This window comes from Ischnura elegans, chromosome 3 (assembly GCF_921293095.1).
Source record: "Ischnura elegans chromosome 3, ioIscEleg1.1, whole genome shotgun sequence".
Classification (NCBI taxonomy): Eukaryota; Metazoa; Arthropoda; class Insecta; order Odonata; family Coenagrionidae; genus Ischnura; species Ischnura elegans.
Genome location: NC_060248.1, coordinates 26,618,735 through 26,646,597, shown reverse-complemented (window position 1 = coordinate 26,646,597; position 27,863 = coordinate 26,618,735). Strand labels below are relative to the sequence as shown.

General features: G+C 37.6%; 1 protein-coding gene across 1 annotated transcript; it reads left to right on the top strand.

Annotated features, from left to right (window-relative positions):
- Positions 1-31: 31 nt before the first annotated feature.
- LOC124155575 (methyltransferase-like protein 27) lies at positions 32-27,575 on the top strand. The gene is made up of 6 exons (XM_046529525.1): positions 32-294; positions 19,443-19,597; positions 24,525-24,640; positions 25,657-25,749; positions 27,007-27,119; positions 27,204-27,575. The coding sequence occupies exons 1-6, from the start codon at positions 142-144 to the stop codon at positions 27,273-27,275; spliced, it is 702 nt and encodes a 233-aa protein (XP_046385481.1). The 5' UTR covers positions 32-141; the 3' UTR covers positions 27,276-27,575.
- Positions 27,576-27,863: the final 288 nt, after the last annotated feature.

The following is a 27,863-nucleotide window of genomic DNA, read 5'->3' as shown; positions in this document are numbered from 1 at the left end:
CAGGGAAGTTGGCGTCATGGAGATTCAAGCGCTCGCGTCGCCCCTTCATTCGCTCACATCGACACCGGACGTCCGCGAAAAAAGGCGTGATTTCTCCCTCTGTCGAACGAAGCCTCCGAGACTACCAAGACATCCGCTAGCATGCAGAACAACGAAAACGGTCTCATCGGTGTGGAAGGGGTTCCGTCCGACGAGAAGGATGCCTACGCCGCCAACTACAAAGCCCACCGCAAGGGAATCTCCCACGACAAGATGATCAAGGCCTACGACGAGTGGGCAGACAATTATGATAAGGTGAGTCACCTAAAAAAACTTTTACCTACTTACAAATACCGTAACGTAATGGAATTCCACCATAATTAATTAAACATACTTCTCATAATTCCACGAATTCTCTTCTAATTGGTGCCATATGGACACACATTTATTATCAGTTGCGCAATAAATAAAAAGTTGACGGATTATTGCAAAGTATCCTTACTACACTAATATTAAGTCACCGCGCCAGTGTGGAAAAACATATTGTTCACGAAGTGGGTTCAACTTAGAAGGTATCTACACTCGATATCCAATCATGGAAGCCAATGTCGAAGTTCAGAGGGCTCTTGCCAAATTTCAAAATCATTTTAGAGAAAAGTTGTACCTTTGTGTATTTCTGTCAACAATGCTAAGGTTACGATGCAAATTCATTTAGCCTAAGCAATTGATATCACCATTCATATCATTTCTCAAGAGTTTACATGAACTATTATTTACTTATGTATTGTACGTCCAGTTAAATCTCTCGGTGAGCCCATAATATAGGGCCAAGCAATTTTTTCCTTTTGGAGGCTTTTACAGGTGGAATCCACACTTAATTGAAACTCAATGGATAATACGCTGTAAACTACAGATTTTAAACATTAACCATAGGGGTTTGATCGAAATAAAGACGTGCCGCGATTCAGCAAGATTCCTTCGCACAACAACAATTCAATAATTGTAACCATAATAATAAAATTAAGCGAATTACAAAGTCACTTGTTCCTTCAGTGCTTTCTTAATGAAAAGGAATATCATATCTTCAGCAAGAAGCTTACTTTGGCAAGCAAAGGCAATTTTACCATGGATTTGTAAGCCTAAATTCTCTCCTAGAGGTGAGGTCAGGACATAACCTCATCCCTGTGATAAATGACCGTTTAGCAAAATGTTGATAGGCAGCTTCCTTATCTATATTAGAGACACATGGCTAGTGTTTTTTTTCATGAGTACCATTGGTATGAAATTGTCAATTCAACTGATTGGTAAACATTACAGTAATGGAAAAAGCCAAAATGATGACCATTAACTAAATAGCAAAACATTAATTTAATGGATACTTTTTAAGAAAATGAATTCAGAGCCTAAAATTTGACATGACTACTACTCATGCTAACGGTTTGATCAACGATAGATGATTGCGACGTAAAGAAAACTAAAAATATCTCAGTGTCTTCATTGTGTCACTTTTTATCCTAAACTGATAGAGAAATTAAGATGTGTATGCACTTGACACAAACTCAGGTGAGAGCTTTCGATTATATTTGGATCCCTATAAGTACCTAATACGTTGAACTTATAGCTCATTCTAAACTTGGAAGCACTTAAAAAAATATTTTCAAACCACTTAAATTAATCACATTGCCAAGGGGCCTATTACGAACGAGCGGGCGGTACGCTACCGCCGGGCGGAGTTTTCGTTCGGTATACGGTATCATACCGTCCCTTGCGATTACGAATGGGACGGTCGGTAAGTCACCGCCGGGCGGAGAGTACGTGTCAGGGGGTCGGTAAGGAGCGATGCGGCGGAAGTGACGTTTGTATGAAAAATTCTGAGCTCCTTCAGCCCGAAAATGGTGTAGCCAATGGCAAGGGCGTGCGGTGTTCCAATTCCGCGGCAACTGTTCCTAGCAGACGAATATTTCGGCAAGAGTTGTTGGCAGTCGAGAAAGACAATTAGTGGTATTTATGGATTAATAAGGATGTGTCCTTCGTTAATTCACCTTAAAAGTTTGAAAAATGAACGAATTTTGCTCCTCAATTCTTACTTATAGGATAAAAAGTTGAATAAAACAATAATTAGCAGTGACTTGCGGAAGATATCATCAAAAAATCACGTATGAGCAGACGCAGGTAGTGACAAATTGCATGGAAGTCCATCGAAAAATTACGATAGAAGTACTTTTAGGACCAACGGGCAAGGTGAACCACCAATTCCATTAGAGCTTTGACCGAAATGCCCATTCTTAAAAAATATGTGAAAATCCACCACGAATACTTTGCTGGAGACCCTTAATCACAGACAAAATGACACTCAACATCTGTGAAATGACAAAATATCTGTTGCTCTGCATTCCTTTCGTGTAAGTAACGGCGCACAGTGGGCGGAAATCGGAAAAAGCCGGACAAAATTACAAAATGGCTTTTTTTGAGTTATAAACTTGAAACTTCGCAGGTATATTCAAAAATGATTGAAATTTATTGATATGTACTTCATTTGACATAGATTCTACCCGTTACTGAGATACAGAGGCTCAAACGTGAGCAAATTTCCATAAAAACGCCCGTCTTCAATTTTCTCTGAAAATCTTCCAAAGTAAGTGAATGGTGAAGTTATGGGTGGATTCTTGCCGAATAAAAAACCACATAATCTGTTAGCATGGTGTTTTTTCTTTATTTTTCCGTAATCTTAAAGAATACAGCCCATAAATTCTTACCGTGCAGTAACAAAATGGCGGATACTGTTTTTCGACGAAGTTTTACATTTAGGTAGAGTTTCAAATAGGTTTTCGGCAAGGTCGCGCAGAGTAACTTATATGAGAGCATTGTTTGAAGATTTCTTGAGGTCTTTATGCAGTTTTCTTTGAAATAAGTTTGCGTCGCCGGAAATTACATTGATTTTTCGATCGCGCGGCAGGGTTCTTCTCCGCGCGTCGGGAGTTGGATTAGCCGCGCCGCGGTAAGGTTATTGAAGCTGTATGGGTTTTAACGCTCAACATTCACCGTTTTTATGTTTTGCTTCAAGACACCGATTCTCAAATGGTCTATGGTGAAGACAGTGGAGGTTTTTCATGCGATGTACTTGCACGTATCATCGAAGTTCATTTCGTTATCTTTGGATACGATCGAAGACCATGCTTCTATTAAAAGCGTTCAAACCTCGACAAAGTGAGTTGTTTTCCTGGGACTCATACAAAAAGACGTACCAGAAAAATACGTACAGATAGATTTTTGTGTCGCTTCAAAAAATTGGCTCGCTGAATCCATAACATTTTTGGAATATGCTTTGCATTACTTTCTCAATACTTCTACGGGAGTTGGTATTTTTGTAAAAATCTATTTCTTTCAAATTTATTGAATAAATACTATTCCACATTTAGCTTTACGTTATAAAATTCATACTTTATTCATACGTACCGACGGATCAATATTGACATAAATGGCGTGAATAAATTATTCTTCGACAACGTTGCGCTTGATAAAGGAAACTTACCCATGCCGGACTCGAACCCGACACTTCTTTGACAGGCGAGCATTTTACCCCGCCGCCACCCAAGTCGGCAAATTGAACAAATAACGAACTGCAAAAAGCGTCATTAAATCTAATGTTTTACTCTTGAGATGAAGAGAATAATGTTCAAGAAGATGGCTTATAATGCAGTGTTCAGTGACTTAACATTACTAATCATGAACATAGATTACTGATGGCAACTAAATAATCAAAATTTTATGGACGAAAATTATGGATCGCGTGACAATCTCATGTTCTGCACCTACAGTTAGCACTAGAAAGTTGTTGAAGCAGATACGATGAAGACAGGGTAGTTTAGGTGGACAATTCCACGGGAACTTCTAGATTTTTTAAAACGTGTATCATACCCTCAGTTCTACTTTGACTGTGGTGAAGGAAAGTTAAGTTCTCTAGAGTGCGCAGAATTTGTGAAAGTGAGTTTAATTTGCTTGTGGAGCGTAGAAATTTCAAACTTCCACTTGCCTGTAAGTACGTTTTTGAATAAATCCCCGAACATCTTTTTCAAAATAGTTATTTTAATATGTATTATCATTTTTAGCTGAAAATTTTCTTAGCATTCCTTTCCTAACTAAAATAAATTAAAATTCAAATTATCAAATGCCACTTTTTAAATTCCAATCGATACGAAATATCCAATATGCATTCAGAAAATCATATGTGGCAGTGCAGCGTACACAAACAAACAGAATATTTATCGATATCAGGTGAACGATATTTTACATCTCCTAAGTTATTCATACCCGACGTTATTGCACCGCAGATTTATAACCCCATGATTCAGCTGTCCTTCAGTGTGTTGCAAACTAAAAACTATCGTTTTTCTTAATTTCGAAATGACTATACTTCCGTGTAGGATAATAAATTATATGGGTTTTAAGATTAAGAAAAAATTAGGAAAATAAGGTAAGCAATGTAAGCATTACTTTTCCGTTGATCATGGTCAGTAGTAAACAGAAATTGATCGTGTAAAATCCAGAGTTGAAATCATTAAGGCCATCCACCTGCCTTTCGATATAGGTAATGTCTTTCTGATTTTGTAACTTCTTTTGTCTCTTTTTTTCACCTAAAGCGGATGGGATGACTAAATCGTGTCGACGTCGGCAGTGGATTTTCCCAGATAGTGTCATCTAAAATTGTAGAGCCTATATGTGAGAAGTGCCTCCAATGCAATTTAAATTCTTTATCAAAAGTTTAGAGATAAATGTAATTAACCAAGAGAAAGTGGAAACTTCAGTCGTTACCTGTAGCGCCTTTGTTACCTGCTGCTTTTTAATCAAACTAAGAGATACAAGGGAACTCATGACTAGGAATTTATCTGAAGCATCCACTTGTTGCCACATTTGCTTATATTGAGAGTGGCCCGAACTTCCATCAAAACCGTACTTAGAGATTAATCTGTAGTTCACCACACATTTTAATTCTTGAGAGGTGGAAGTGGTGGCTAAGCAGGCTATTGTTCCCAATATGGTGTGGTTCAGTGGTGCTTGAAGGTTTACTTCGCACATGGTCTCAGTTATTTTAATTCCTTCGTTATAAGCTGCCTTTTTTTGCTATCGCTATTCTATCATAACTGGGATACAATTCGTGTCCATGGCTCAGAGCTGTCCTACGAAAAGACCGATGTTGACGCTTGGTCAAATCAGAGGCAATCATCAATGACAGTGCCTCTTCCACTGTCATCTCAGATGGACCTTTTCACTCGTCCTCCACTTTGAAAGAACTCTCTTAGCCCGAGTAGGGGTCGTAGTTGTTATTTCTGCAATTAGGTGAGCTGCTGCAATGTCTCCCCTCTCTCTCAAACTCACAGATGCCGCGAGAGCAAGCTCAGCAGTAGTAGCAGCAGTTTATAAAGTTTGAATTTTCTTCTGCGTGATCTAACACATTAGGTGCGACCTTTTTTTGGCCGCCCTGGAATGCCTGGCAAATATAATATGAATTTTGTAGCATGAAGCTACAGGGGGAATTTTATTTAGTCAATCAATTTGAGAGGAATAGATTTTTACAAAAATACAATACTCAACCGGCTGTCGTTGAAGTATCGGGAAAGTAATGCATAACAAATTCTGGAAATGTTATAGAGTCAGCGAGCCAACTTTTGTATCGACACAAAAATCTTTCATTATTTCGAGAACTCTCTACCCATATCTTAAGGTATGGCCATAGGATGCGTTTTGTCAGGAAGTCATTGAGAGATTTCAGAGCATCAGGGCCTTGTCTTAAATTCAGCCTCCGCGATAAATAATGGAGCAAATATTTTTTACCGAGTGAATGATTTCTTTACCAATTCCAATATTATTTTGTAGATATCAAGTCATGTAATAATGTGAGGTGGCATTTTCTATGGAATGGCGGATGGAGCCTATGTAAAATTTATAAATAATACATTTGTCGAACCTATGGTTATCCAATGCCCTAATGCGTACACGGGGAGGAAAGTATGGTAAACGTGTAAAGACATGGTAATCTGTATGTCAAAGTAGAACTGAGGGTATGATGCACATTTTAAAAAAGCTAGAAGTTTCCATGGAAATACCTCCGTTAAGCCGGCCAAGGGATCCGCTCCAGGGTGTCATAAAACGACCGTTTTCGAAATTAGAATCCTGAGGGTCAGGGATCGGTGATTGAAGAAGGTATAAGGGTCTCAGCTGGTATCTTTCTGGTACGTCTTTTTGTATGAGTCCCAGGAAAACAACTCACTTTGTCGAGGTTTGAACGCTTTTAATAGAAGCATGGTCTTCGATCGTATCCAAAGATAACGAAATGAACTTCGATGATACGTGCAAGTACATCGCATGAAAAACCTCCACTGTCTTCACCATAGACCATTTGAGAATCGGTGTCTTGAAGCAAAACATAAAAACGGTGAATGTTGAGCGTTAAAACCCATACAGCTTCAATAACCTTACCGCGGCGCGGCTAATCCAACTCCCGACGCGCGGAGAAGAACCCTGCCGCGCGATCGAAAAATCAATGTAATTTCCGGCGACGCAAACTTATTTCAAAGAAAACTGCATAAAGACCTCAAGAAATCTTCAAACAATGCTCTCATATAAGTTACTCTGCGCGACCTTGCCGAAAACCTATTTGAAACTCTACCTAAATGTAAAACTTCGTCGAAAAACAGTATCCGCCATTTTGTTACTGCACGGTAAGAATTTATGGGCTGTATTCTTTAAGATTACGGAAAAATAAAGAAAAAACACCATGGTAACAGATTATGTGGTTTTTTATTCGGCAAGAATCCACCCATAACTTCACCATTCACTTACTTTGGAAGATTTTCAGAGAAAATTGAAGACGGGCGTTTTTATGGAAATTTGCTCACGTTTGAGCCTCTGTATCTCAGTAACGGGTAGAATCTATGTCAAATGAAGTACATATCAATAAATTTCAATCATTTTTGAATATACCTGCGAAGTTTCAAGTTTATAACTCAAAAAAAGCCATTTTGTAATTTTGTCCGGCTTTTTCCGATTTCCGCCCAATGTGCGGCGTTTGGAAACCTAATGCAAATTCAGAGAACAAGAAAGGCACTTCTAAAAATAATGAAAAATAACTTTTTGGCTGTTATCTATGAAAAGCAATGGAGAATTAAAAAACACAAGATATGCACTACTGGTTACAAGAAAATTTTATTTCAATACAATGTCACAGAGTTTCACCATTTCTTTGGTTTAATCACGGGTACACAACCACAGCAAAACAGTCTGCCCACAATAAACATGTGAGATCGCGAATCGGTTCCGCGGCAATCACACACACAGGCTACAACTTATTTCAATATTTCAGGTAAAATCCACAATCGATACAAGCTCACACCATTATAAATAATGGTAAATAGGCAAATACGATCATCAAAAACTGGAAGTCGCTACCATTCTTATATTCATCACGTAAACCTTACAATCAAGAGCTCGCTATAATGAAAACAATTATTTGATAACTTGGTCGAACTTGATAGCTAGGTCGTGAACTGTAATCTCTGCGGTGAATGACGAAGGTAAAAACGCCACTGACAATTTTTACATTACTATCAGACACTTCTCGATAGCGTAAACCACTGTTTACAAACCAACCACAATGGAACAGTGATAATTGCAGCTCTTGGCAGATATTTGTCAACCTCGTCAAACTTTGTGCATTACAACCACTGGTACTGTGATTAACGGTAGTTGTCACATTGAAAATAACACTATTTTGAAACAAAAGATGTTCGTAGAAATCTCCAAGCAGCGAGCAAAAGTTACATTCATCTCACAATTCAAGCAGTTATAACGTTGAAAATAACACTACTTTGGCACAGAAGATGTTCGTAGAAATCTCCAAGCAGCGAGCAAAAGTAGTATTCACCTTGCAATACAATGAAGTTGTCACGTTGGAAAAATAATATTTTGCCACAAAAGATGTTCGTAGAAATCTCCAAGCGGCGAGCAACAGCTGTATTCACCATACAATACAAGCACAGGCAGTCCTTAACGACGAATTTTCCGGTACCTATGAAGAAATGGAAGAAGTTTTTGCATATAAAAACATAGCGGACATTAAAAAACATCCAAATTTTTCTAATTAAATAAATGAATGAGGGTCAACTTACAATCAACGTATCCATCTCCTACGGCCGTGGCTCAGACGGCTACAACATTGTTATATGGGTATTATACATTTTTTGTTCAACTGCTCCAGTCGGCTCCAGTTTTATATTTTATACGCTTACTCAGACATTAATATTATAAATAACACAAAATATGATAGCTTCCGAGTTTCTATCGTCGGATATTTTGTTTTAAAAACGCCAGCTAGACCCGAAAAATGTAAACAGACGTCCGCCATTAGGGGGTCGGTATCTCACCACCGGGGTAGCTGGCCGTGGTATCATACCGACCCCTAAGCCGTGGTATGATACCGACCGGTGGCCACTCGTAATCGCTCGGGGGCGGTAAACGCGCTTCGGGGCGGTATGATACCGCAGGCGGTATCTCACCGCATGCGGTGAGCCGTTCGTAATAGGCCTCCAAATTTGAGAATAGCACCACTCGTCTTCCAGATATGTAAGAAATATTTAGAGGACTTTACAGCAAGACATAATACGATCTTTATATTCGCAATTCCAATTCGATCCAAACATTAGTACAAGTAGTCCAAGTTGGATCCAAATCGCAGATTTTTTGCGTGGGTAAACGAGGAGCGATTGTTTCGTTTTTGTCAAGCTATTTTCATCGCAAATGTTACCCAAGTAATTATTTCGGTATAAATAACCGCCTTACTGTAGGGCCTTTTTTGACCGTCCAGAAGTAGTCGAAGGGGGAAAGTGCAACTCGCAAGGCCATATAAAGTCGCGGTTTGGGATTAATTGCGGCCATTATTATCAGTATACTTTTTCCGGAACGGGCGACCGTTCACCCCAATTTGCACGTGGACTTCCAGTGTGGGTTCAATGCTCTCGTGCCTTTTCAATTCGATTTTTAAGAAGCCTCCTCTGTACGGTGGCCTCAAAAGGCATTACTCTGTCATCGGTGGTGATGGAAGGGATGGATTTTTTTGTGCATTCATCGTTATAACTAGATGGCTGTCAAGCGTGAATTGCCGGTTATTTACCTAATTTGTCAACATCGATAAATATACGTAAACCCTGCGAGGTAGCACTATATTATTCGAAAATAATATTCCAACACTTCGTCTGAATAGTATGAATCACACTAACATTTGTCAAGAAGAAGTGTAATTATCATTTGAGGTGTGCTTCAGCCTTCATGCTACAGTCGTCGTTATCTGATGTATCATTCCCAGTAACGGAATCCGACAAGTTTACTATCCTCATCAGATGAAAACCTCTGGAGGTAGGGACTAATTAAAGCTGGCAAAGGGAAAGTTATAAGCCAACAAGCTTGACAGCAATGGTAGGGGCTTTTGAATGGGAGAAGCTTTCATTTGGGGATTTACAATTATCTTTATGTCAAACACGCCCACTTGCTCCATCCCGTGGTTCGGTTTGGATTCGTGAGGTTAGACTTCATCCCATACGGAGCCACAAGCACATGAATTCCACTCATTCAGGGCAAGAAGGGTCAATCCTGGACCACCTCGCACCGGGAAGATTTTTTTCTGTGGCATCCTAAAGATTTACTTGAGACCTATGGGTGGGTAGTCAAACGCTCTACCCACTATACCAGCGGTTCCCAACCTTTTTTCCTCCCGTACTCCTCTATAGGTATATGACTAACCCTAATTAACTAACTAACTAACTAACTATTGTACCCCCAAAAATGTAACGTGCACATTTTATTACATAATTTCACCACGGGTAGGTAACACTTTTAGTTATAAATAATTGTATGGATAGAAATTTTGTTTTAATACCCTATACAAGAGATACTTAGTTCAAGGCGTGCGCCATTACCGATTATTTTCGGCGTACCACTGGTTGGGAACCGTTGCACTAGGCTATCACACACTCATTTGTCGCAAAGGTTGGATTAAGGCGATGGGCTGGCAGGAGCGACCTCCCCCCGCCCCGTAATTCCTGGTAAAATGGCGAGGGCGGCAATTATTAACGTGCCTCTGCAATACAATTATGTATTTCACCACCTCGACAGGCATTGTATAGAGATAAACTGAGAATAGAAGTCGAATAGCGGTCCCAACAGGAGCGAATATAAGGGAGCCATCTCCTTCCTCCCTCTACCGAAATGGCGACTTTTCTACGCCACTGCGTGCAGGAGTTGGTCACTGATTGAATGGCGTCACGAATTGTAGAAAAAAAGGTTGGGATCCGTATCGTTGCCGATACCTTCTCCTGAAAATGTTGTGTTCCGTTACGCCATTATCTGAGATGTCATTGTCACTATCACTGAACTTGAACTAATGAAATGATCATGTGATCAAGGTATTCCATCACGTATTTCAGTGAGTACCCTTTGCACTCGGAAAATGTAAGAAGCTAATTTCCCACGCCAAGTAAGATTTTTAAAATGGAAATCCATTCACGAAAATTAACGTTGGCGTTTTCTTAAAAATCCTCACGAGGCTGTTGAATGAATGACAGTTCCACCTGTTGCAAACCTAATCCTCGAAAAATTCAGTCGGTGACGTGAAACAATCGGAGGCAACCACAATTTTGTGGCCTAAATAAATCTCGACAGTGATTAGTAATGATCATCGGCCAGAAATCCTAAAATTGGTTTGACGCCCATCTCCACACTACTCTCCGATCAGGTAATCTTCTCACACAGTTATTTTCTCCTCTTTCTCATTCTTCATTACCTTCTCCTTAACCTCAGTACAAAGGCATTCCTTTTCTATTATGCTGTCCCTTGATGAATATATATACATTGATTCATAAATAATAATAAAATGAAGTGATGTAAGTATCGCGACGATGGGACGTGACCTCTTTTCTAGTTTCCCCCTTTTTCCACCTCTCGCCACCCACCACCCACGTGCCGCTGCATTGGCGGTTTGCTTCTCGTCTTATCACCCTTCCTGTCACGCACCCCAATCCACCTTGCCTTAGGCGTGAGATCCGTGCAGCGTCAGCAGAAGGCAGCCTCTTGGGTGGCCGCGATTGGGGAAATAGAGATATTACGCAGAGAGGCGTGCTATGAGAACGGCGTTCGCAGTGGCGTCCACGAAGAGCACGGGAGAGTAGAGGTGGGATTTTCGGTTCATTTCCGTGATTCGATTCATTCGGTTCTATTCATGTGAATGAACCGTTCTTTCATGTCGTTCATAAAGAATCACATGAACCAAATGAACACCGCGAATCAAATGAACGCTGAGAACCAAATGAACAACGTGAACTACATGAACTCTGCGAACTAAATGAACAACATGAACTAAATGAACTCTGCGAACTAAATGAACAGTGTGAATCAAATGATTGCAATGAAGCGAAATAATCCAGAGTTCAGTAAAACATTGAAAGCTGTACGCATGGACTTACATAATTATATATGTTATTATTAGTAAGCATATCTTCATATAAAAATTTAAGGTAATAATTAATAAATACGACTAAAATATTTCCTTCCTTTTCGGTGATTCATTATTAAATTAGATTCTATAAATTAGCATTACACCCTAAAGGAACTTTCCCAAAAAACAGACAGATTTATCGGGAGCACAGTGGTCATGAAATTATTCCGGGTAACCCACGCAACACCTCTGACTCAGCGGTGTTAGCAATATAGGCCCTTACATTAAATTAAATAGTACAGAATTCACTTACTGAGGTTAGGGACCTCCAAACAAGAGGGAAGAGTGTTGTTGAATATTTTAAAAGGAGCTCTTCAGCCAACATAAAATTTAAAAAAATACAGGGTCAAGGAAACTACCCAACACTGAAACAAGAAGTTCCTACGAGGTGGAATTCTACATTCCTCATGTTCCAGTCAGTAATAAAAAATAAAGAACCACTACTAGCAGCTCTTGCACTAACACACTGTAAAGTTATCCTTCACGCAACAGATTATACAGTCATGGAGAAAATATGCAAATTACTTCTGCCATTCTATGAGGTAACTAAGGAAATTAGCTCAGAGAAGCAAGTTACAGCTTCAAAAATTAGACCTTTTAGTCTAGGTATCAGAAAATATTTTGAAGGTACGTTAACTGAGAAAGAGGGTCTCAATGATGAGGCTCAGCAGATATTAGGAAAAATTCAAAGCGAAATTGAAAAATGATTTTTAAAAATTGAGGAAAATTCAATTATCGCAGAAGCAACTTTGCTGGACCCACGATTTTAGAAAGTCGGATTAGACGATGTTGTTGCTACAGAAAAAACGAAGAAAAATTTTATTGCAAAGGCAGCAGCTCACAACATGCAAGACCACAAAGACACTCAACATCAAGGGACACTATTCAGCGAGAGGAAGATTCCACTGAGTCACCTTCATCTGGCAGCGTTTGGAAAAATTTTGATTCAATGGTCAAAACCAGAATATGTGTCCCTTCTCCAACAACTGCAGCCATTATCGAGATGGACAAGTTCTTAGCAGAACCACACCTTGAGAGGCATGGAGATCCTCTCAAGTGGTGGTGGAGGAATCGAGACATTTATCCTCGACTCTTTTCAGTGATGATGAAAAGATTGTGTGTCGTTGGCTCATCGGTGCCATGTGATAGGGTATTTTCTAAGGCAGGGGCAATTTTATCGGAGAGGAGACAAGGCCTTAAACCAAAGAGGTTGACAAAACTGGTTTTTTGAATTACAATCTTCACAGTTAATTTTTTTATTTCTGCACTTCTTTATATTATAGTATATATTAAACTTAAATGTTCTGGACAGGCAATTTTGCCATTATATTGTACAAGAAAATCAACTCATAAATGAGATGTGTAAATGGTTATGTTTATCAAGTTCATCAGAAATGCTGTGTAATATTCAAGCTTAAACCAATATTAAAATTTTTTTTAAGACCATCTTTATATATTTACATGTACCTACATCATAATAAGGGTCCTATATATCCAGTGGATTCATTATCCAAATGGGGTCTCACTAATGAATAATACATAATGCCAAAATTTCAATTGACGTAGAATTTAATCAATTAATTGATATACTGGATTGAACATACGGAACCTTAAGGTAATAATTATAAGTAAGATAAATGAAAATGAGGAATTCTTAAAGGAAATGGGTAGCGGTTTGAAAAAAACATGAAGGAAGAAGAATGAATTTGAAAAGTGTTTGGAAAAATTATTAGCCATAGTTACACCATCAGTTGCTTCCTCAGTTCCCACATTACATTTAATAAGGAATATTAGAACTCTTTTCTCAAAGAATTTAAGTAATTCCTAAATGATTTCTTATTCATCAACTGTCGGAGGAAGAAGAACGTTAAGTTCCATATAATAAGCGAGAAATTCATGGAATATTCACTCTTAACCAGTGCAGGCGGATTCAAGATTGTGACAAGTAGGGGGCTAGGTGGGGGGGATTGGGAGTAAACCTTCCCCGACAACTGAACAAAATTACCATTTTCTTTAACTCTAAATATAATGGTGTATTAAAAAAATCTAGATATAATGATAATAAATGTAATTAGGTTATAAATAGAGGCTCTCTGGATCCGCCACTGTTCTTAATTGACTAGAAAACCCACTGTCATCCGCGGCCCGGGAAGTAATTCAAGGCCTTACTTCTAATACTCCGACGATTGTTGAAATGATTATTCGATTCTTACATGATTCTTCAATTCTTAAATGATTCTTCGGTTCTTAAATGATTCTTCGGTTCTTAAATGATTCTTCGATTCTTAAATGATTCTTCGATTCTTAATGATTCTTCGATTCTAAATGATTCTTCGATTCTAAATGATTCTTCGATTCTTCATGAACCACACGAACGGCATGAACCGCACGGATCGACTTGATTCATAATGAACCGTTTGAACGAGGAGCGTATTTCGATTCATTCGGTTCATACCAATGAACCGTTCAAAATGAGCGATTCATTCATGAACGACTCAGCTCTACACGGGAGAGTGTGTTTGGCGGCTGTAGAGTGCGGATGTGCCCAATAAACCTGCTTGAGTAATGGAGTTTTTCCTTTAAACTAATCCTGCCTTTCCCTGATGCTATCGATATACTGAACCCTTACAGTGAATAGCATAGAATAGAAATATGGGATGAAGTGAATGTTGACGCATTGAGGATTAGTAGCCTAAATAATTCTCGACAGTGTTCTTTCTTAATGTTTTTATTTATTTTTAAAATTTTATTTCCCATTTCCCCATTAACAGGACATTGCGGCCTTTACAACAGATTTTTCAATATCAACAACGCACAACACAAACATCCATACCCTGGTTAGGGATCACTTACCCAGGCGGGATTCGAACCCGCGACCTACGGATTGGCAGGCGAGGACTTTACCCCACCGCCACCGAGGCCGGCAAAATTTAGAATTTGTTAAGCAATGTTCTTAATTAATGCTATTCAGCCGGCCAGCAATCCTAATTTTGGTTCAACGCACCTCTCCATAAATTCTGTTGCCTGTTACTCTTTTCACACCTAGTTATTTACACTTTTTTCATATCCTTCATTACCTGTTCATAATATGATAAAACTCATTTCCTAGGTGCACGGAAGGCGTCACTCCAAACTACCGCCACAGTATGAGAGACCATATTCATGAGCAGTCATTACATATGATTATAACCTTATTGAATAAATATTTTGCTATTTGAAAGAGATGTTGACTTGGTAAGGCGTAAATATTTTGAAGCCTTATTTCCTCCGGATGTATTAGTGAGGATTTTTTTTCTTCGCGAGTAGTGTTTTCAGTATGGTTTAAAAACAACAGAAACTAATACTCCTCTTGTTTACCATTGCCTGTGTCTTGATTACGATCTCTTGTTAGTGCCGTACTCCAACAAAATGTAAAAATAAGAATTCCTTCATTTAGAAACGGCTGTTCAATTACCAACCTACTTATAATTCAGTACAAACCATCATTTTATCTCGCTTACAGCAGAACATTGATACAAAGTTTTTTTCTCCAAAGAGGGATTCACAAGGTTGTATAAAATAATTCATGAAAATAGCGATTTATTAAAATTTCTGGAATGAAAGATGGAATTTCAGAAACTTTCGTGTTGCCACGTGGATCTCAACATGAACGCAATGAGAGACTTGAGGCGAGATGGTGCGGAAGCGATGCACTTACAAGTACCTAAGTAGTCTAAATAGATCCTGTTTCACTTTTTACCTCGTCTCCAGGTACACTCAAGTACAAAAATAAATATTTGTACCACAAGATACTGCATAAAAGTGGTAACAGTCGTATTAAATCCTTGAAAGTTGAAATTGCCAGTATTTTTTCAAGTGCCAACTGTGGAATATCTTGGTGTGCCTAGAGAAAGAAACATTATCTTTGCTATTGCAATAGGAAATAGCATATGCATGTAAAATTCCTCGAATTGCTATTGCTCGAGCCACCCCTATCTTCAAAATCACCACGCCCAATTGATTCCGATAGAAATGAGGTCCGATAAGGGAGTGCGAAGAGAGACAATAAATATTTGCTCGAGCCCATAAATATCCGCTATTTAACGATCCAGCGATTTATCCAGGACTTATCATTTTCACCCATCCTAAATGCACCTACGAATGAAAATTTTTCAAAAATTCTCCTTCTCCTCCACACGATGTAAGTCTTGAGACCGTTTCCGAAAGTGCCAAATATCTTATCTCTACTCCGCCCATAGACTTCATTTCGTTGAACCCAAGTTAAACGCCAATATTAACTTTAAGTACCCAGTTTTCTATTGATGACGTGATTAGGGTGAAATGCAAGGGCGGTCTGGCCAGGTGGGCTGGTCGGCAATCGCTGAGGGCCCCAAGCCGTAATAAATTTTTAAATATATATTTTAAATAATGTAAAATTCTCACTTTTCATAGCAGTTTTTCTTACGAAATTGCTATTTTTATTAAATTTTATCTAGTTCTAGCCAGAATAGCGTCAAAATATATTTCTGGGCATGCAATGCATTTCTTAAAATTTTACGGGGAAGGACCCCCGAATCTCTCGGAAAGGAGGGCCCCTTCATGAGCTCCAGCCGAGGGCCCCCAATGTACCCGGAACGCCCCTGGTCAAATGCGACGACTCATCAAGGACGACGACGAAGTAAGTTTAATTTCGGAAGTGGAGAGTAGCAGGCACACACGGAAAAGCGCCGGCGATAAATTGGACCATGGAATTATTTTCTTAAACCGCACCAAGCAATGGGATTTTGAGCAATTTTCATCATTTTCATTTATTAATGGTGAGATTTTGATCACCTCGGCTGCCGTAATCCATTCTCCTATTAGCAAACTATTTCGTTGCGAATTTGTTCTAACAGTCCATTCCATTAGTCATGGTGGTAACTGGAGGGGTTCGACAAATATCCCGAGACAATAGAAGTAGCTTCATATGAATGACTAAATGCTCCAGCATGATATGTGACAAAAAGGCGGGATTTAATTCTGAAAATTACTGCATACATAAATGGTGTTGATAATTTGATTAATGAAAAAATGCAAAACATTCAGTTAGATCATGCAGTTCAGCATTGCTTTGCGACTAGGTGATATTGGCTTTGCAAATGTTTTGAAGTATAGAAGTTTGAAAGATTCAGGCTCCAAAGCAGTTATAATACAAAAGTCGCTTTCCGAAAAACAAGTTAACTTTTTTTACAACAACCCATAACTGGATTAAGATCTTTAGCCATATTAGCTAGCATTCCGCTCAGTTAAATGCTCCTTAAATGCTCTATTTTGTTACAGTATCAAGGCAATATTTATTCTGATACGAAGATCAAGGAAAAAAAAATACAGATTCAGTGGTAGAATGTTTTGAATGCATGGTTTGAAACTTAAACCTTTGCTTCAAAAACATACATATTAGCACCATTATCTCGATAATAGTATGCTCAAGAGAACCTTTTCAGCTGATGTTTCTGACCACTAAATTTTGCATCCCGTATTATCATTAAATCACAGGCGTAAAAGGATTATTAAGAAGATTTATTGCCGGCAGGATCTATAAGCCCGAAGAGTAGGTTAAATATACCGCCAAAAGATATTCACCTATGACGACGGAATGGGCACATCGCACGATGAAAACTTAATTTTGTGGTCAACGGTAAGAAAAAGTTACACTCCTGAGGATCTAGTTTAAAATTTTGGCACAACAAAATGTGATGGAACTTAACATTATTATTTCATTTTCTTTTAACAAAGATATGTTTTTCTAGAATTTGAAATTAAAACTTTCCAGCACTGAGATAAATAAAATAATGTCATGGAACTTAACAGTATTATCCGGGTTTCTTTTCATAAAGATAGTTTTTTACAGAAATTAAAAATTAAAACTATCCAGCATGGAGATAAATATAACAGATACGCCGCATAAATAAAATCTAACTATTCAACAAATGGATTGATACACCTTAGGTTGAGTATCTGATAAACTAGATGTTCAACGAATTTAGAGCATTACAAATTAAATCACTTTTAGCTAATTACCCGTTGCACGTATTCCGATATTATTTTTGACGAAAAGACTTAGTTTTTGCTGTACGTACTAGCAAATGATTATTGACATTCGATATGTAAGTCACGTATCATAAAATATTTCAGGATTCATCAATTTTTATCCTTTACTAAGAAAGAGATACCCAAACAGCCAAATTTCCTAAATCGAGCAAGATGTGACACGTCAAATATTTTTTGAGAATTTTCAAAGCTTCAGCATAAATACTGTAATTGTTTTCTCATCGTTGAATTCCGCATAGTATATATTTTGATTTTCGTACGTTCAGTATGGATGACATTGATACGACATTAGAGAATGGTTGTCTATGCTAAATGCTTTTAATTTCGCACTTTTATTTCTTAACTAAGGGCAGTTTCTTTGTAGGGGATGAAAGATTTTGTTATACGTTGAATAATTACTATTATTTTTTTCCAATATGTAAAACCATTTATTTCTATATTATTAACTCACCTGAAAAAATCACATACAAGTATTTTTTCCATGAATAAATAACAACAATTTTACATTCATTTAGCAACGATTACACAAAATTATTTTAAGGGAGAAAATAAGTAGAACTTGATTAAAAGTGAGGTTTTACATTGACTTGGTGGGTTTTAATCGAGATGCGTTGACTGAATAAATCTGTATACATGATCGAAAGTGATAAGAAGGTCAACAGCTTCATTCTAAGATGACTGATTATTATTAGGGTTCATTCTGACGATTATGAATGGTAGAGTAAAGTTGCTTATCATAAAAGGTGGTTATTACCGGCTTATCTTGATCTCTTCTTTGAACATGAAAGAAATAAATAATCCGATAATAACCATTCATATGCGCCCTTCATATTTCCCCTCCTATACCGACTATCTTTAAGATGAATTTTTCCTTTCAAACTTACATATAAATGTAATATCGCTTGGCTTCTGATCAAAAGGGCGTAGCTTTAATTCCCGGGTGTCATTAGTTTACCTGAAGAAATCGTACACAGTATCTTTCTTCATGAATAAATAAAAACAATTTTACATTCACTTAATTACGATAACGAAATATTATTTAAAGGGAGAAAAAGAAGTAGCATTTGATAAAAACAAAGGTTTTGCACTGGATTGATGGATTTGAATGTGGAATCGTTGAGTGAACAAATCTGTAGGCATGATTGAAAGCGATAAGAAGGTCAACAACTTCATTACAAGATGACTGATAATTATTAGGGTTCATTCTCACGATTATGACTGATAAGTGTACTAATAGTAATCAGTTTATCATAAAAAGGTGGATATTATCGGCATATCTTGATCACTTGTTTGAGCAACTTTCTAAATTATAATTTTATGCCGTGCTAAATATGGGTACATGGAGCAACTAGTCGATGCATTGAAATACTTACATGAAAATATGGTAGCGCTTCACTGCTGATCGATAGGTCCTGGCTTTAATTCTCGGCTGAAGCCTTCGGACAGCTACAAACAAAAATCCCCGAAGTGCAACACGGCCCAGGGAAAGGAACTGACCCCCTAACCCTGGTTATGTTGCATGATACTAAACTCCTTTGCCTTGGGCTGAGGTAAGCTCTTCCCTCACCCTATGGTGAATCCAGAGAGGGGCTAATGGGCCTATAGACTCCCCATGGTGTATCCAATTTACACGTAATATAATGGTAATTTTGTTCGGACCCCCGCTGCTGTTGGGAGGCTATCCCCAGATCACCCATCTATCCCTCCCTTGTCCCTATTCTGGATCCGCCATTTTTCTCACCTTTCCGTGAAATCACTGAAAGTTAATGCTAAAATAACCTACAAAAAAATTAGTTCTAATTTAATTGTACAGGAACACCGATGTCTCTAAATCGATATTTTTTTCGGACAGGACCTTTGCCCGGGTGTGTATAACGGGCCGGAGATCTTGGCCCGGGCAGTCTCACAGCAGTACGTCGACGAGGAGGAGAAACGCCGTGTCCGGATCCTGGACGTGGCAGCGGGCACCGGCAGGGTGGGCGAGGAGCTCCACAAACTAGGCTTCCGGTACGCTAATCACCACTTCACTTTATTTAATGCCTTGCTCTTACGTCGAAGTCGACTGCTATGCCAGGCGCCAGTAATACTCGCATCGTCCGTGTGGACACTGGACAGTGACCGCGATGAGAGCACGCATTGATTGGGGGCGTGGTCCATCTTCACTCGATCAGTAAGCGAAGTAAAAGAAGTTTATCTATGGACGCAGTACGAATTTATGGCTGCGCACACGTATATAACAATAGAGGAATCTTTACTCGGTCTCTGCTAAACTCTACTAGTACTCTACTAGTAGATGTGTTGTCACCCACCGCGCTTTTACAGAGCGATCCGAATATCACGGAGACATAGGCTATAATTGGAACTTTAAACCGAAATCATAATAGTGATTATAAAATATAACAGTTTAATAACTTTTTAATTCTAAGTCACACGATAGTAAATATTTAACAACAAACATTGATAAGAAATTGATCACTTGGCGCTCGACACCGCAGCGCGGAAATTTTTTAAAAGTGATTGCAACCGCCCTCTGTGGCATCAAAAGTCAAGCTTCAACGGGACGAACTTGTACCCACCCACCTGGGTTATCACCGTGGCTAGTCCTGGAATACTTATATGGTGTCTCTTCCTTTTACTCTCCTTATTTATGTATTTATCCCAAGCGGAAAGCGTTGATTTGACTGAGCAGGCATAAGCTTTAATATAGTTTGCTCTTATACAATTATAGTTCGCTTTATTTGGTCTTATTACTTAAGGCCTGTTTACACGGTACATTAATACGTAAGGGTTAAAGTCTAAATGTATGAACGCGAGAATGAACGCCAAAATGCACCGTGTGACCACCCAACTTGTACGAATGCATGCACAGAAAATAGAACCTGTTCTAATTTGGTTCATGCATTCGTACATGTTCCGTTCCGGTCCACAAAAATCATTCACGCAAACGTACATTAACTCGTACGTGTTAATGTATCGTGTAAACAGGCCTTTATAGGGGTCACTGTTGAGCCAAATTTAAGGTTATTATCACACAAAGAAGAGGAGAATAAAAATATTTCTCTTTCGCAACCGTTAATACTTTTTTCCACCTCGGCTATCACAAAGCGTATGCTCGTGGTCCTCATGTACGAAACATATATAACGACCATGTATATGGTACTCATAGTTAGTGTTGCCGCGAGACGAGACTTGAGCCAGTCTCATTTAGGTATCGTCAACTTATGCTTTCATTTTGAAATTTTTACTGCATTTACAGAGCAAACCCTGTCAATATTTACTTTTATCTCTAAAATCATAATTTTACCTCACAAATGTGGGAAGACACCCACAAAAAGCATTGCTTATGGGGTAGGATTTGTAAATTGAAAAATCCTATTCTTTTCCTTCCCCTCCCTCGTTTACCTAACGTTCTACCCTCTAAAACCGTTTTCAACATCCCCTCCCCGTTAAGTACTCCCTCCATCTATACCTTCTGTCTCCTCCGTATCTAATATAAAAGCTGCCTCTCCTCACCCACCATGTCCAGCACTTCGTCGTTCCTTCTCCTCCTCCCCTCCGTCCATTTCCCCTTCTAAAAACTAAGCTATGTCCACAATGCACCACAGTTTACCCTAAATTATTCCATGAAAGTATTTCATTATTTAATAATAATCAAGACGAACTCCAATTTCAATAGAGTTGTTCCTAATTACCTAAGTATCTAGCTGGTCAACCCAGAAATTAAAAGAAAAAAATTCTCCGAGCATAAAGCATATGAATACATAGAAAACAGAATACGGCCTAAAATTGCGATAAAAAAAGGTAGACTCGGAAATAGAAAATGTTTTTATGAACAATAAATATAGAAAAGACCAAGACTTTAATAAATAGTCAACAGTAATTTCAATTTTTTTGAAAATCTTATGTCGTTAGGGGAAGACATTCCTATCAAACCTTCGAATCACTCCGTTGAACAACCAGAAAGCTTTTATTGGTTATGCCGTTCATAAATATTGTTAGGAAAAAGGCAGCTTATCATATTACGACATCAGTGATAAATTAAAGAAACGAAGACTACCTTGGTTGAAAATTTTAAGCCCTTATCTCCCCTCGGTCCACCCAGTGGCTTCCTGTTTTGGGTACACGAAATATTCGGTTAGCATGGATTTCATGTCAGTGATTCCAGCACTCAGGTGCTTAACGCACTATAAATATATATACGCTTACATTATTTTTCATGAGAAAAAAAGGCAATCTGACGCTACCCACATCAAAAACACCACTTTTTTTAAAAGTAGGTTCCAATGATTATTCCCTCCTGAAACTGAAAATAATAGGTTTTTCTTATTTTAACCCGGTAAAAAACTAAATAGCATCAGGAAATAGTGGACTTTTTTTATAAATTTTGCAGATTCAACCTCAAGAGAATTCTGTTTGCGAAAATTCCGTGGAGGAAAAACAAATTTATTTGATCTGAACTCCAATCTGGGGATTCTGGTTTGGGTCCAATTGAAGGGAGGTATTTACGTATTTATTCCTTGGTGGAAGTTACGCAATTAGGAGCAAATGCGATCATAAAGACGGTGATAAATAATGATGAAAGGAATATTCCAAACGTTGAAGCAAATAGGAAATTTCAATTAGAAATCGTTTGTAATCGCACACAATCTGAGGTAGGCCAAAGCGAGTCGAGAACGGTCCGTGCAGAAAAAACGATGGAGAAGAGGCGTGAGATACAGAAGCTCCTGTAGATTCCAAATGCATTACGACGATTACGACACACTAGTCACTGACAGAGAAGAACCGTAAAACCTTAGAGAAGCAATTAATGTTTAATTCATTAGCACTCTTTAAGTCGCTACACAACTGTTGATTGAGTAATTTTAATAATTTTCAGTGTGTTTTCATATAAAGTTAAATGAGATGTTTGAGCGTTGAATTTACCTTTCAGTATTAGTGTACTGAGTAAGTTTTTTGACAGCTGAAATAATTTTTTTCAGCAAGTTACTATAAAAAAATATTTAAATTGACTTTTTGAAAAATCCTTTAATTCTCAATGGTATGGGGAAAAGTAAGGAAGTGTATAGCGGAATAAATTAGGTTTTTGGCGTGGATGAAAATGCAAAATATGCAAGTGCCATCTATTAGGTAATATGTATGCCTGTAATCAAACGTACTTCCGCGTAAAAGAAAAGTGGGAGTGTCGAAACCATGCAGACCAGGGTGACTTCTGAGTATAGCATCAGGAGTAGCATCTTCGAAGCTGTGGCACAGTTAAATTTACGAATAGTATTTTTTGTAGCATATTATACAGCAGGAGTTGGTTATGGAGAAATAATTTATCAAAGTATATATCCGCCCTTAGGGATGTAATCGAGGAGTGAAATTTTCTCTGAAGAAACAACATTGCCAATTTGACAAAATTGTGGGAACGAGTGAATTGTAATTATAATTCCATTATGTGTGGAATATGAGGAAAAATTCCAAATAGCACGATCGGAATACTTATATTCTTCGGATGATATGAACTCCAACCTTTTCCAGTATGACAACCTCCAAGTACATAGAGTAAAAAGGATAATCAGTCAACCAATTACAAGTGTTGCTTACACCACAAATGCAGCTGGTAAATACACATACGTGGCTATCGAGGTGTAATTTAGGGCTATTTTAGCATATACATCTACCGTGTACGCGATCTTCGATAATATTTTTATACACGCGGAGGCGAGGACTTAACCTCACCCCCACCGAGGTCGGCTTTGCGCCACTTTTTAAATAACAAGCTGCTAAGAATGATAAATGCAGTAAAAGTATATTGACTGCTTTGACTGCATCTTTCTTTTCAATCCAACAAAGCCATAATTTTGGCGGTAATACCAAGTAATATGGATGAATAACGCCCTTCTTTGAAGTATGGATCGAAAAAATAGGACCTCACGTGTGTAACGGTTGAAATACCTTTCCCTAGATCTGAATGCGTAGATGTCTGGCAACACTTTTTCCCATTAGTCAAAGTCATGGTTGACTTTCGAGGGTGACTATTATTAGAAGCAGCTAATTTTTTTTTGCTCAAAAATATTTTCTAAAACCGGCTATACGAATAGCAAAACAAATAAAGCAGTCGAGCAAAAACACCAAAAATTAAATGAGTACTACCTCACCAGCTAACAGGGCCTTTTAATTCTTCCATTATCTCTTGCCTGATTTAAAAAGTAACCAAGATTTTCACTTATGATTATCGATAAATTTGAAATTTTGTTGATATTCTCAGAAAGATTAAAAATGGGGAATTTTCACATTTTTGGAAACTGTGCCGAAGTCTAGGGTACTCGGAAAATGCGATATTTCAAGATATTTCATTTGGATTTCGGAAACTGACAGAGTTGGTAGGTTGGTAATGGACAAAAACCTAAACTCAAGGTGATGGGGAAACTTACGAAAACGTCTTACGTTTGAGGGGATAACAAATTGGCTCTAATGCGACTAATAAGCCATGTAATATCAATCTTACCTATATATAAATTTTTACCAACACATATTCTAATAACTTACGAAATAAAATTTGGTAATATTTTTATGAGGTGTCCTCATTACTCACAGAAACAGTACGTAAGTTCGATTGTAGTGTATGACTTTCATGTACTCCAGATATAAAGAGCATTTGAAGTTCACAAAATGGGCTGAGGCTAGTAATCATTTTTAGAAATAAGAATGTCCAAAATATCGCATTAAACTTACTTGATTCAATATAAACCAGTATGATTTCTAATAAAGGTAATGGGCGTACTTTTACTACCTTGAACCGTTTTCTTCACGTTTCCCGAATCGATTTCAAGTAACTGAATTCCAAACAGTAAAAATACCATCTTCTGGTCAGTATAATTAAAAAATTATAATAAAAATAATCGTGAAATGACATGTATCCTAAATGTTATTTTTATTTTGTTTTCAGGCGAATAGACGCACTGGAGCCATCAGAAGGAATGTTGGAAATATTACGGCAAAGGGGAATATACGAGAAAGAGTGGCACGATTCCATAGGATATCATCAGACAAAAATTGAAGACGGTAAGCATTGAAATGTTTCGAGGGTACAGGGAAAGAACGCTTACTTATTACCTGTCAAAAGCGCAATCCTGTTCCGGAATTTTCAATCAGAGAAATGTCAAATAACCCTTTGCTTTAATTCTTTGCCCATTCACGGTGATCACATACTGTACTTCCGATCGTATTTAAGGCTTCGGAAAAAATGCTCTGTACCTATCTGAAATATAACTAATAAATGATAATAAAAATTTCATCAGTTTAAGCGGCATTTAACAACCATGAACAATGTGCAATTTACAGCATTGAAATTATCATAACCGTTAAAATGGAATTTTTCCAATTGTTTAGGACGTGTTTAGTTTCCGAACTTTGATATTTGAGTTCGATGAGTTGTACAGCTGGTTATGACTAACTCTATTTCTGATTTATAGCAGTGACAACGTGAAAAATTTCTCAATTCTAAGGAAAATTTACCCAAATATTTGAGCGAATGAAATAATTATTGCTTGAGATTTAGACTCCCAACCCCTAATACTGGGATGAAATGCCTATCAAATATCCATGATATTTTCCATTGGCTACTGTGCATTTATGCTGTAAATATTTTCATTATTTTCGTGCAAAATTACATCCAAGAAAATATCTAGGGGAGATTATTTTATTAATTTGTATTATGTAACGAACCAGTATCACTTTCTTCGGCAAAATATTGCCTCAAGCTCTACCTCTAAAGGTTTCCACCATGTTATAGTTATTTTATGGAGAGCTACTGTTAGGTGTTAAACAATAGCAGTGTCTCCGAAAATGTAACCATTACGATTTAAATTACATTAACGGGTTAAAATAAAAATCTACTTGAACCAGCGGTTTGTAAGCACGTGTGTGCTCATAATTTGAAAATTCATCAGCATGAGAATATTGGTCGAGCGGGGACTTAATTGCATAAAATGATCTTGCATATTTGTCTCTTAATAAGAAGACGATATCTAAACGAAAAATATCATTTTGTAGAATCGAAATGTTCATACATTTTCCAGGGACATACGATTGTGTCGTCTCGGCCGGAGGAATGGGAGAGGGGCATATGCCAATTGCAGCTTTGGATGAAATGATACGCGTTCTGAAAAGTGGTAAGTACACCTTTTTCTTCAAAAGAGAATAATTTTAATCGCCAACGTTATCGTTACGCTTAGAGTGTGATCCTTTCTCATAACCTCTATGGCTTCTCGTTTTTGGGGTAATTTTCGTCTCACAATCGTTTGCCATTAAATTAAACCCTGATATTCATTCCCTTTGTCTTCTTCAATATAGATATACTCTCTGTACCAGTTTCACTCACATCAAGCTATTATCCAGTATTATATGGCCTCTGAACTTCTTCGAAGCATTCTGGGGAGGAATGAAAAAAGCTTCAACTAAAAATTTGTAATTTTCTACTTCAAGTTTAATGTCCAATACATGGAGATACCATAGGTAGAATACATCTATAATTAGAATCCTTTATGGTAGTTTATCATCGTTTTAGGTAGGTCACCGGTCAAGGCAGGTTCACATGCAAATTTAAAAAAAATCATTTTTACATTTGTACCTTGCTGCGAGTTTTTTTTTTGCTTCAGGTCGGCATGACACCTGTGGCTCTTCGCACTATACATGAAACCTGTTCTCTTCCTGACCCTTTGCTCTTGACCCAGCATACTTACCCGTTTAATTCTTACTATTTTATATAAAATTATTCCCTCTCAATATAAATTAACAAAAATATTACCTAATGGTAGTACAAAAAGAAATATTTTTATCTTATTAATGACATTTTCAGCAAAAAAATTTCAGCCAGTTGAGAAAGAAATTCCTTAAATTTGAATAGTTATTTCAGCAGTGATATCCTTACTGTAGTAAAATATATCGCTGTATTGAAAAGAAAAGGACATCAGTAAAAATGAATTGGCAATTAAATCAGCTTAAGATTTTCCTGGTCAATGAGTGTTAATATCCATGACCAGTAGTCACAACAACCCTGTTTTTCTCATCGATAATTTGCGTGATTGTTTATTGATTAGACATAAGAAATGTAGGAAAGGTAAATACTTCAAATGAATTTCTTGACTTAATGTAGAAAGGGAGCCACCTATCCTTTCATTTCAACAAAGTGTTCCACTCCCCGCACTTAGAATGAATACTCCACCAGATCTCAACTCTGCACGAAAATCACCACGGCAAAATAATCCAACTGCAATGAAATCGACGCAAAAAGGGAATTCGTTTAATTTAAATGCAAAATTTCATTTCCACTCATCTCGATTGTTTCTATGCCTTCATTTCCGATGCTGGGTTTGTAGGAGGTATATTTAGGGACAATAATAATCTAATTAGTTATCTTCAATTTGCAGGAGGGCTAATGATAGTAGTGATGAGGGAAGAATACCTCTCTTACGTCAACGAGTACGTGAATAAATTGGAACCTCATCTGAATGAACTGGAGGCCAACAAGAAGTGCAAAAAGGTGAGTTAGGTTTCAACAAAAATCGTTGTTTTCTGTATTCTCTACTGTACCGTAACCTTTATTTTCTACTTTTCCCCCTTGCAGGTTTCAAGGACCGTGGTTCCAAATTACTCTTTCAATAAAAACGGAGTCGTGTTCGTGTACCAAGCTCTGTGAAATCGTCGGCAGGCATCTGCATTTAATAGTGAAAAACCATTTTCCTGTTATTTTTTACTATTAAATTATTCTGTATTCTTTATTTATGATGGCATTTCGATATTTTCTTCATGTTGATAAATGAGGTCTATTGTAGATAATATTAATGTTTCGTTGGACATTTACCGCAGGTTGGCGATGGAAAGCAAGGACCTGCTTCTGTTTCAATTCCCAGTAATATCAGTATTTGAAACTCTTACCTCTAAAAACAAGCACGGTAAATTTTATAATTCACTGAATAAAAATTATTTCACTCAAGTATCTACGCCCTCCATTTCATTTGTATTAAGTATACCTCCCTTAGCATCGGCAAATATGTATAAAATGTGGGCTATAGCTTTATGTTCTAAACTGGTATTTGTATCGCATTTTTTTACATCTTATCACTGATCTTATATAAAAAGTTTTTCACGCTTGATAATTTATCAGTGCTCCTACGAAGTAAGCGAGCTATTTCTTGCCGCCAGTATCTTTGTTTGCAAGAAATGTATTTATATTCAGAGGCAGGAGAAAAAATTAACTGAACGAAAACTCCATGATTTGATAGGA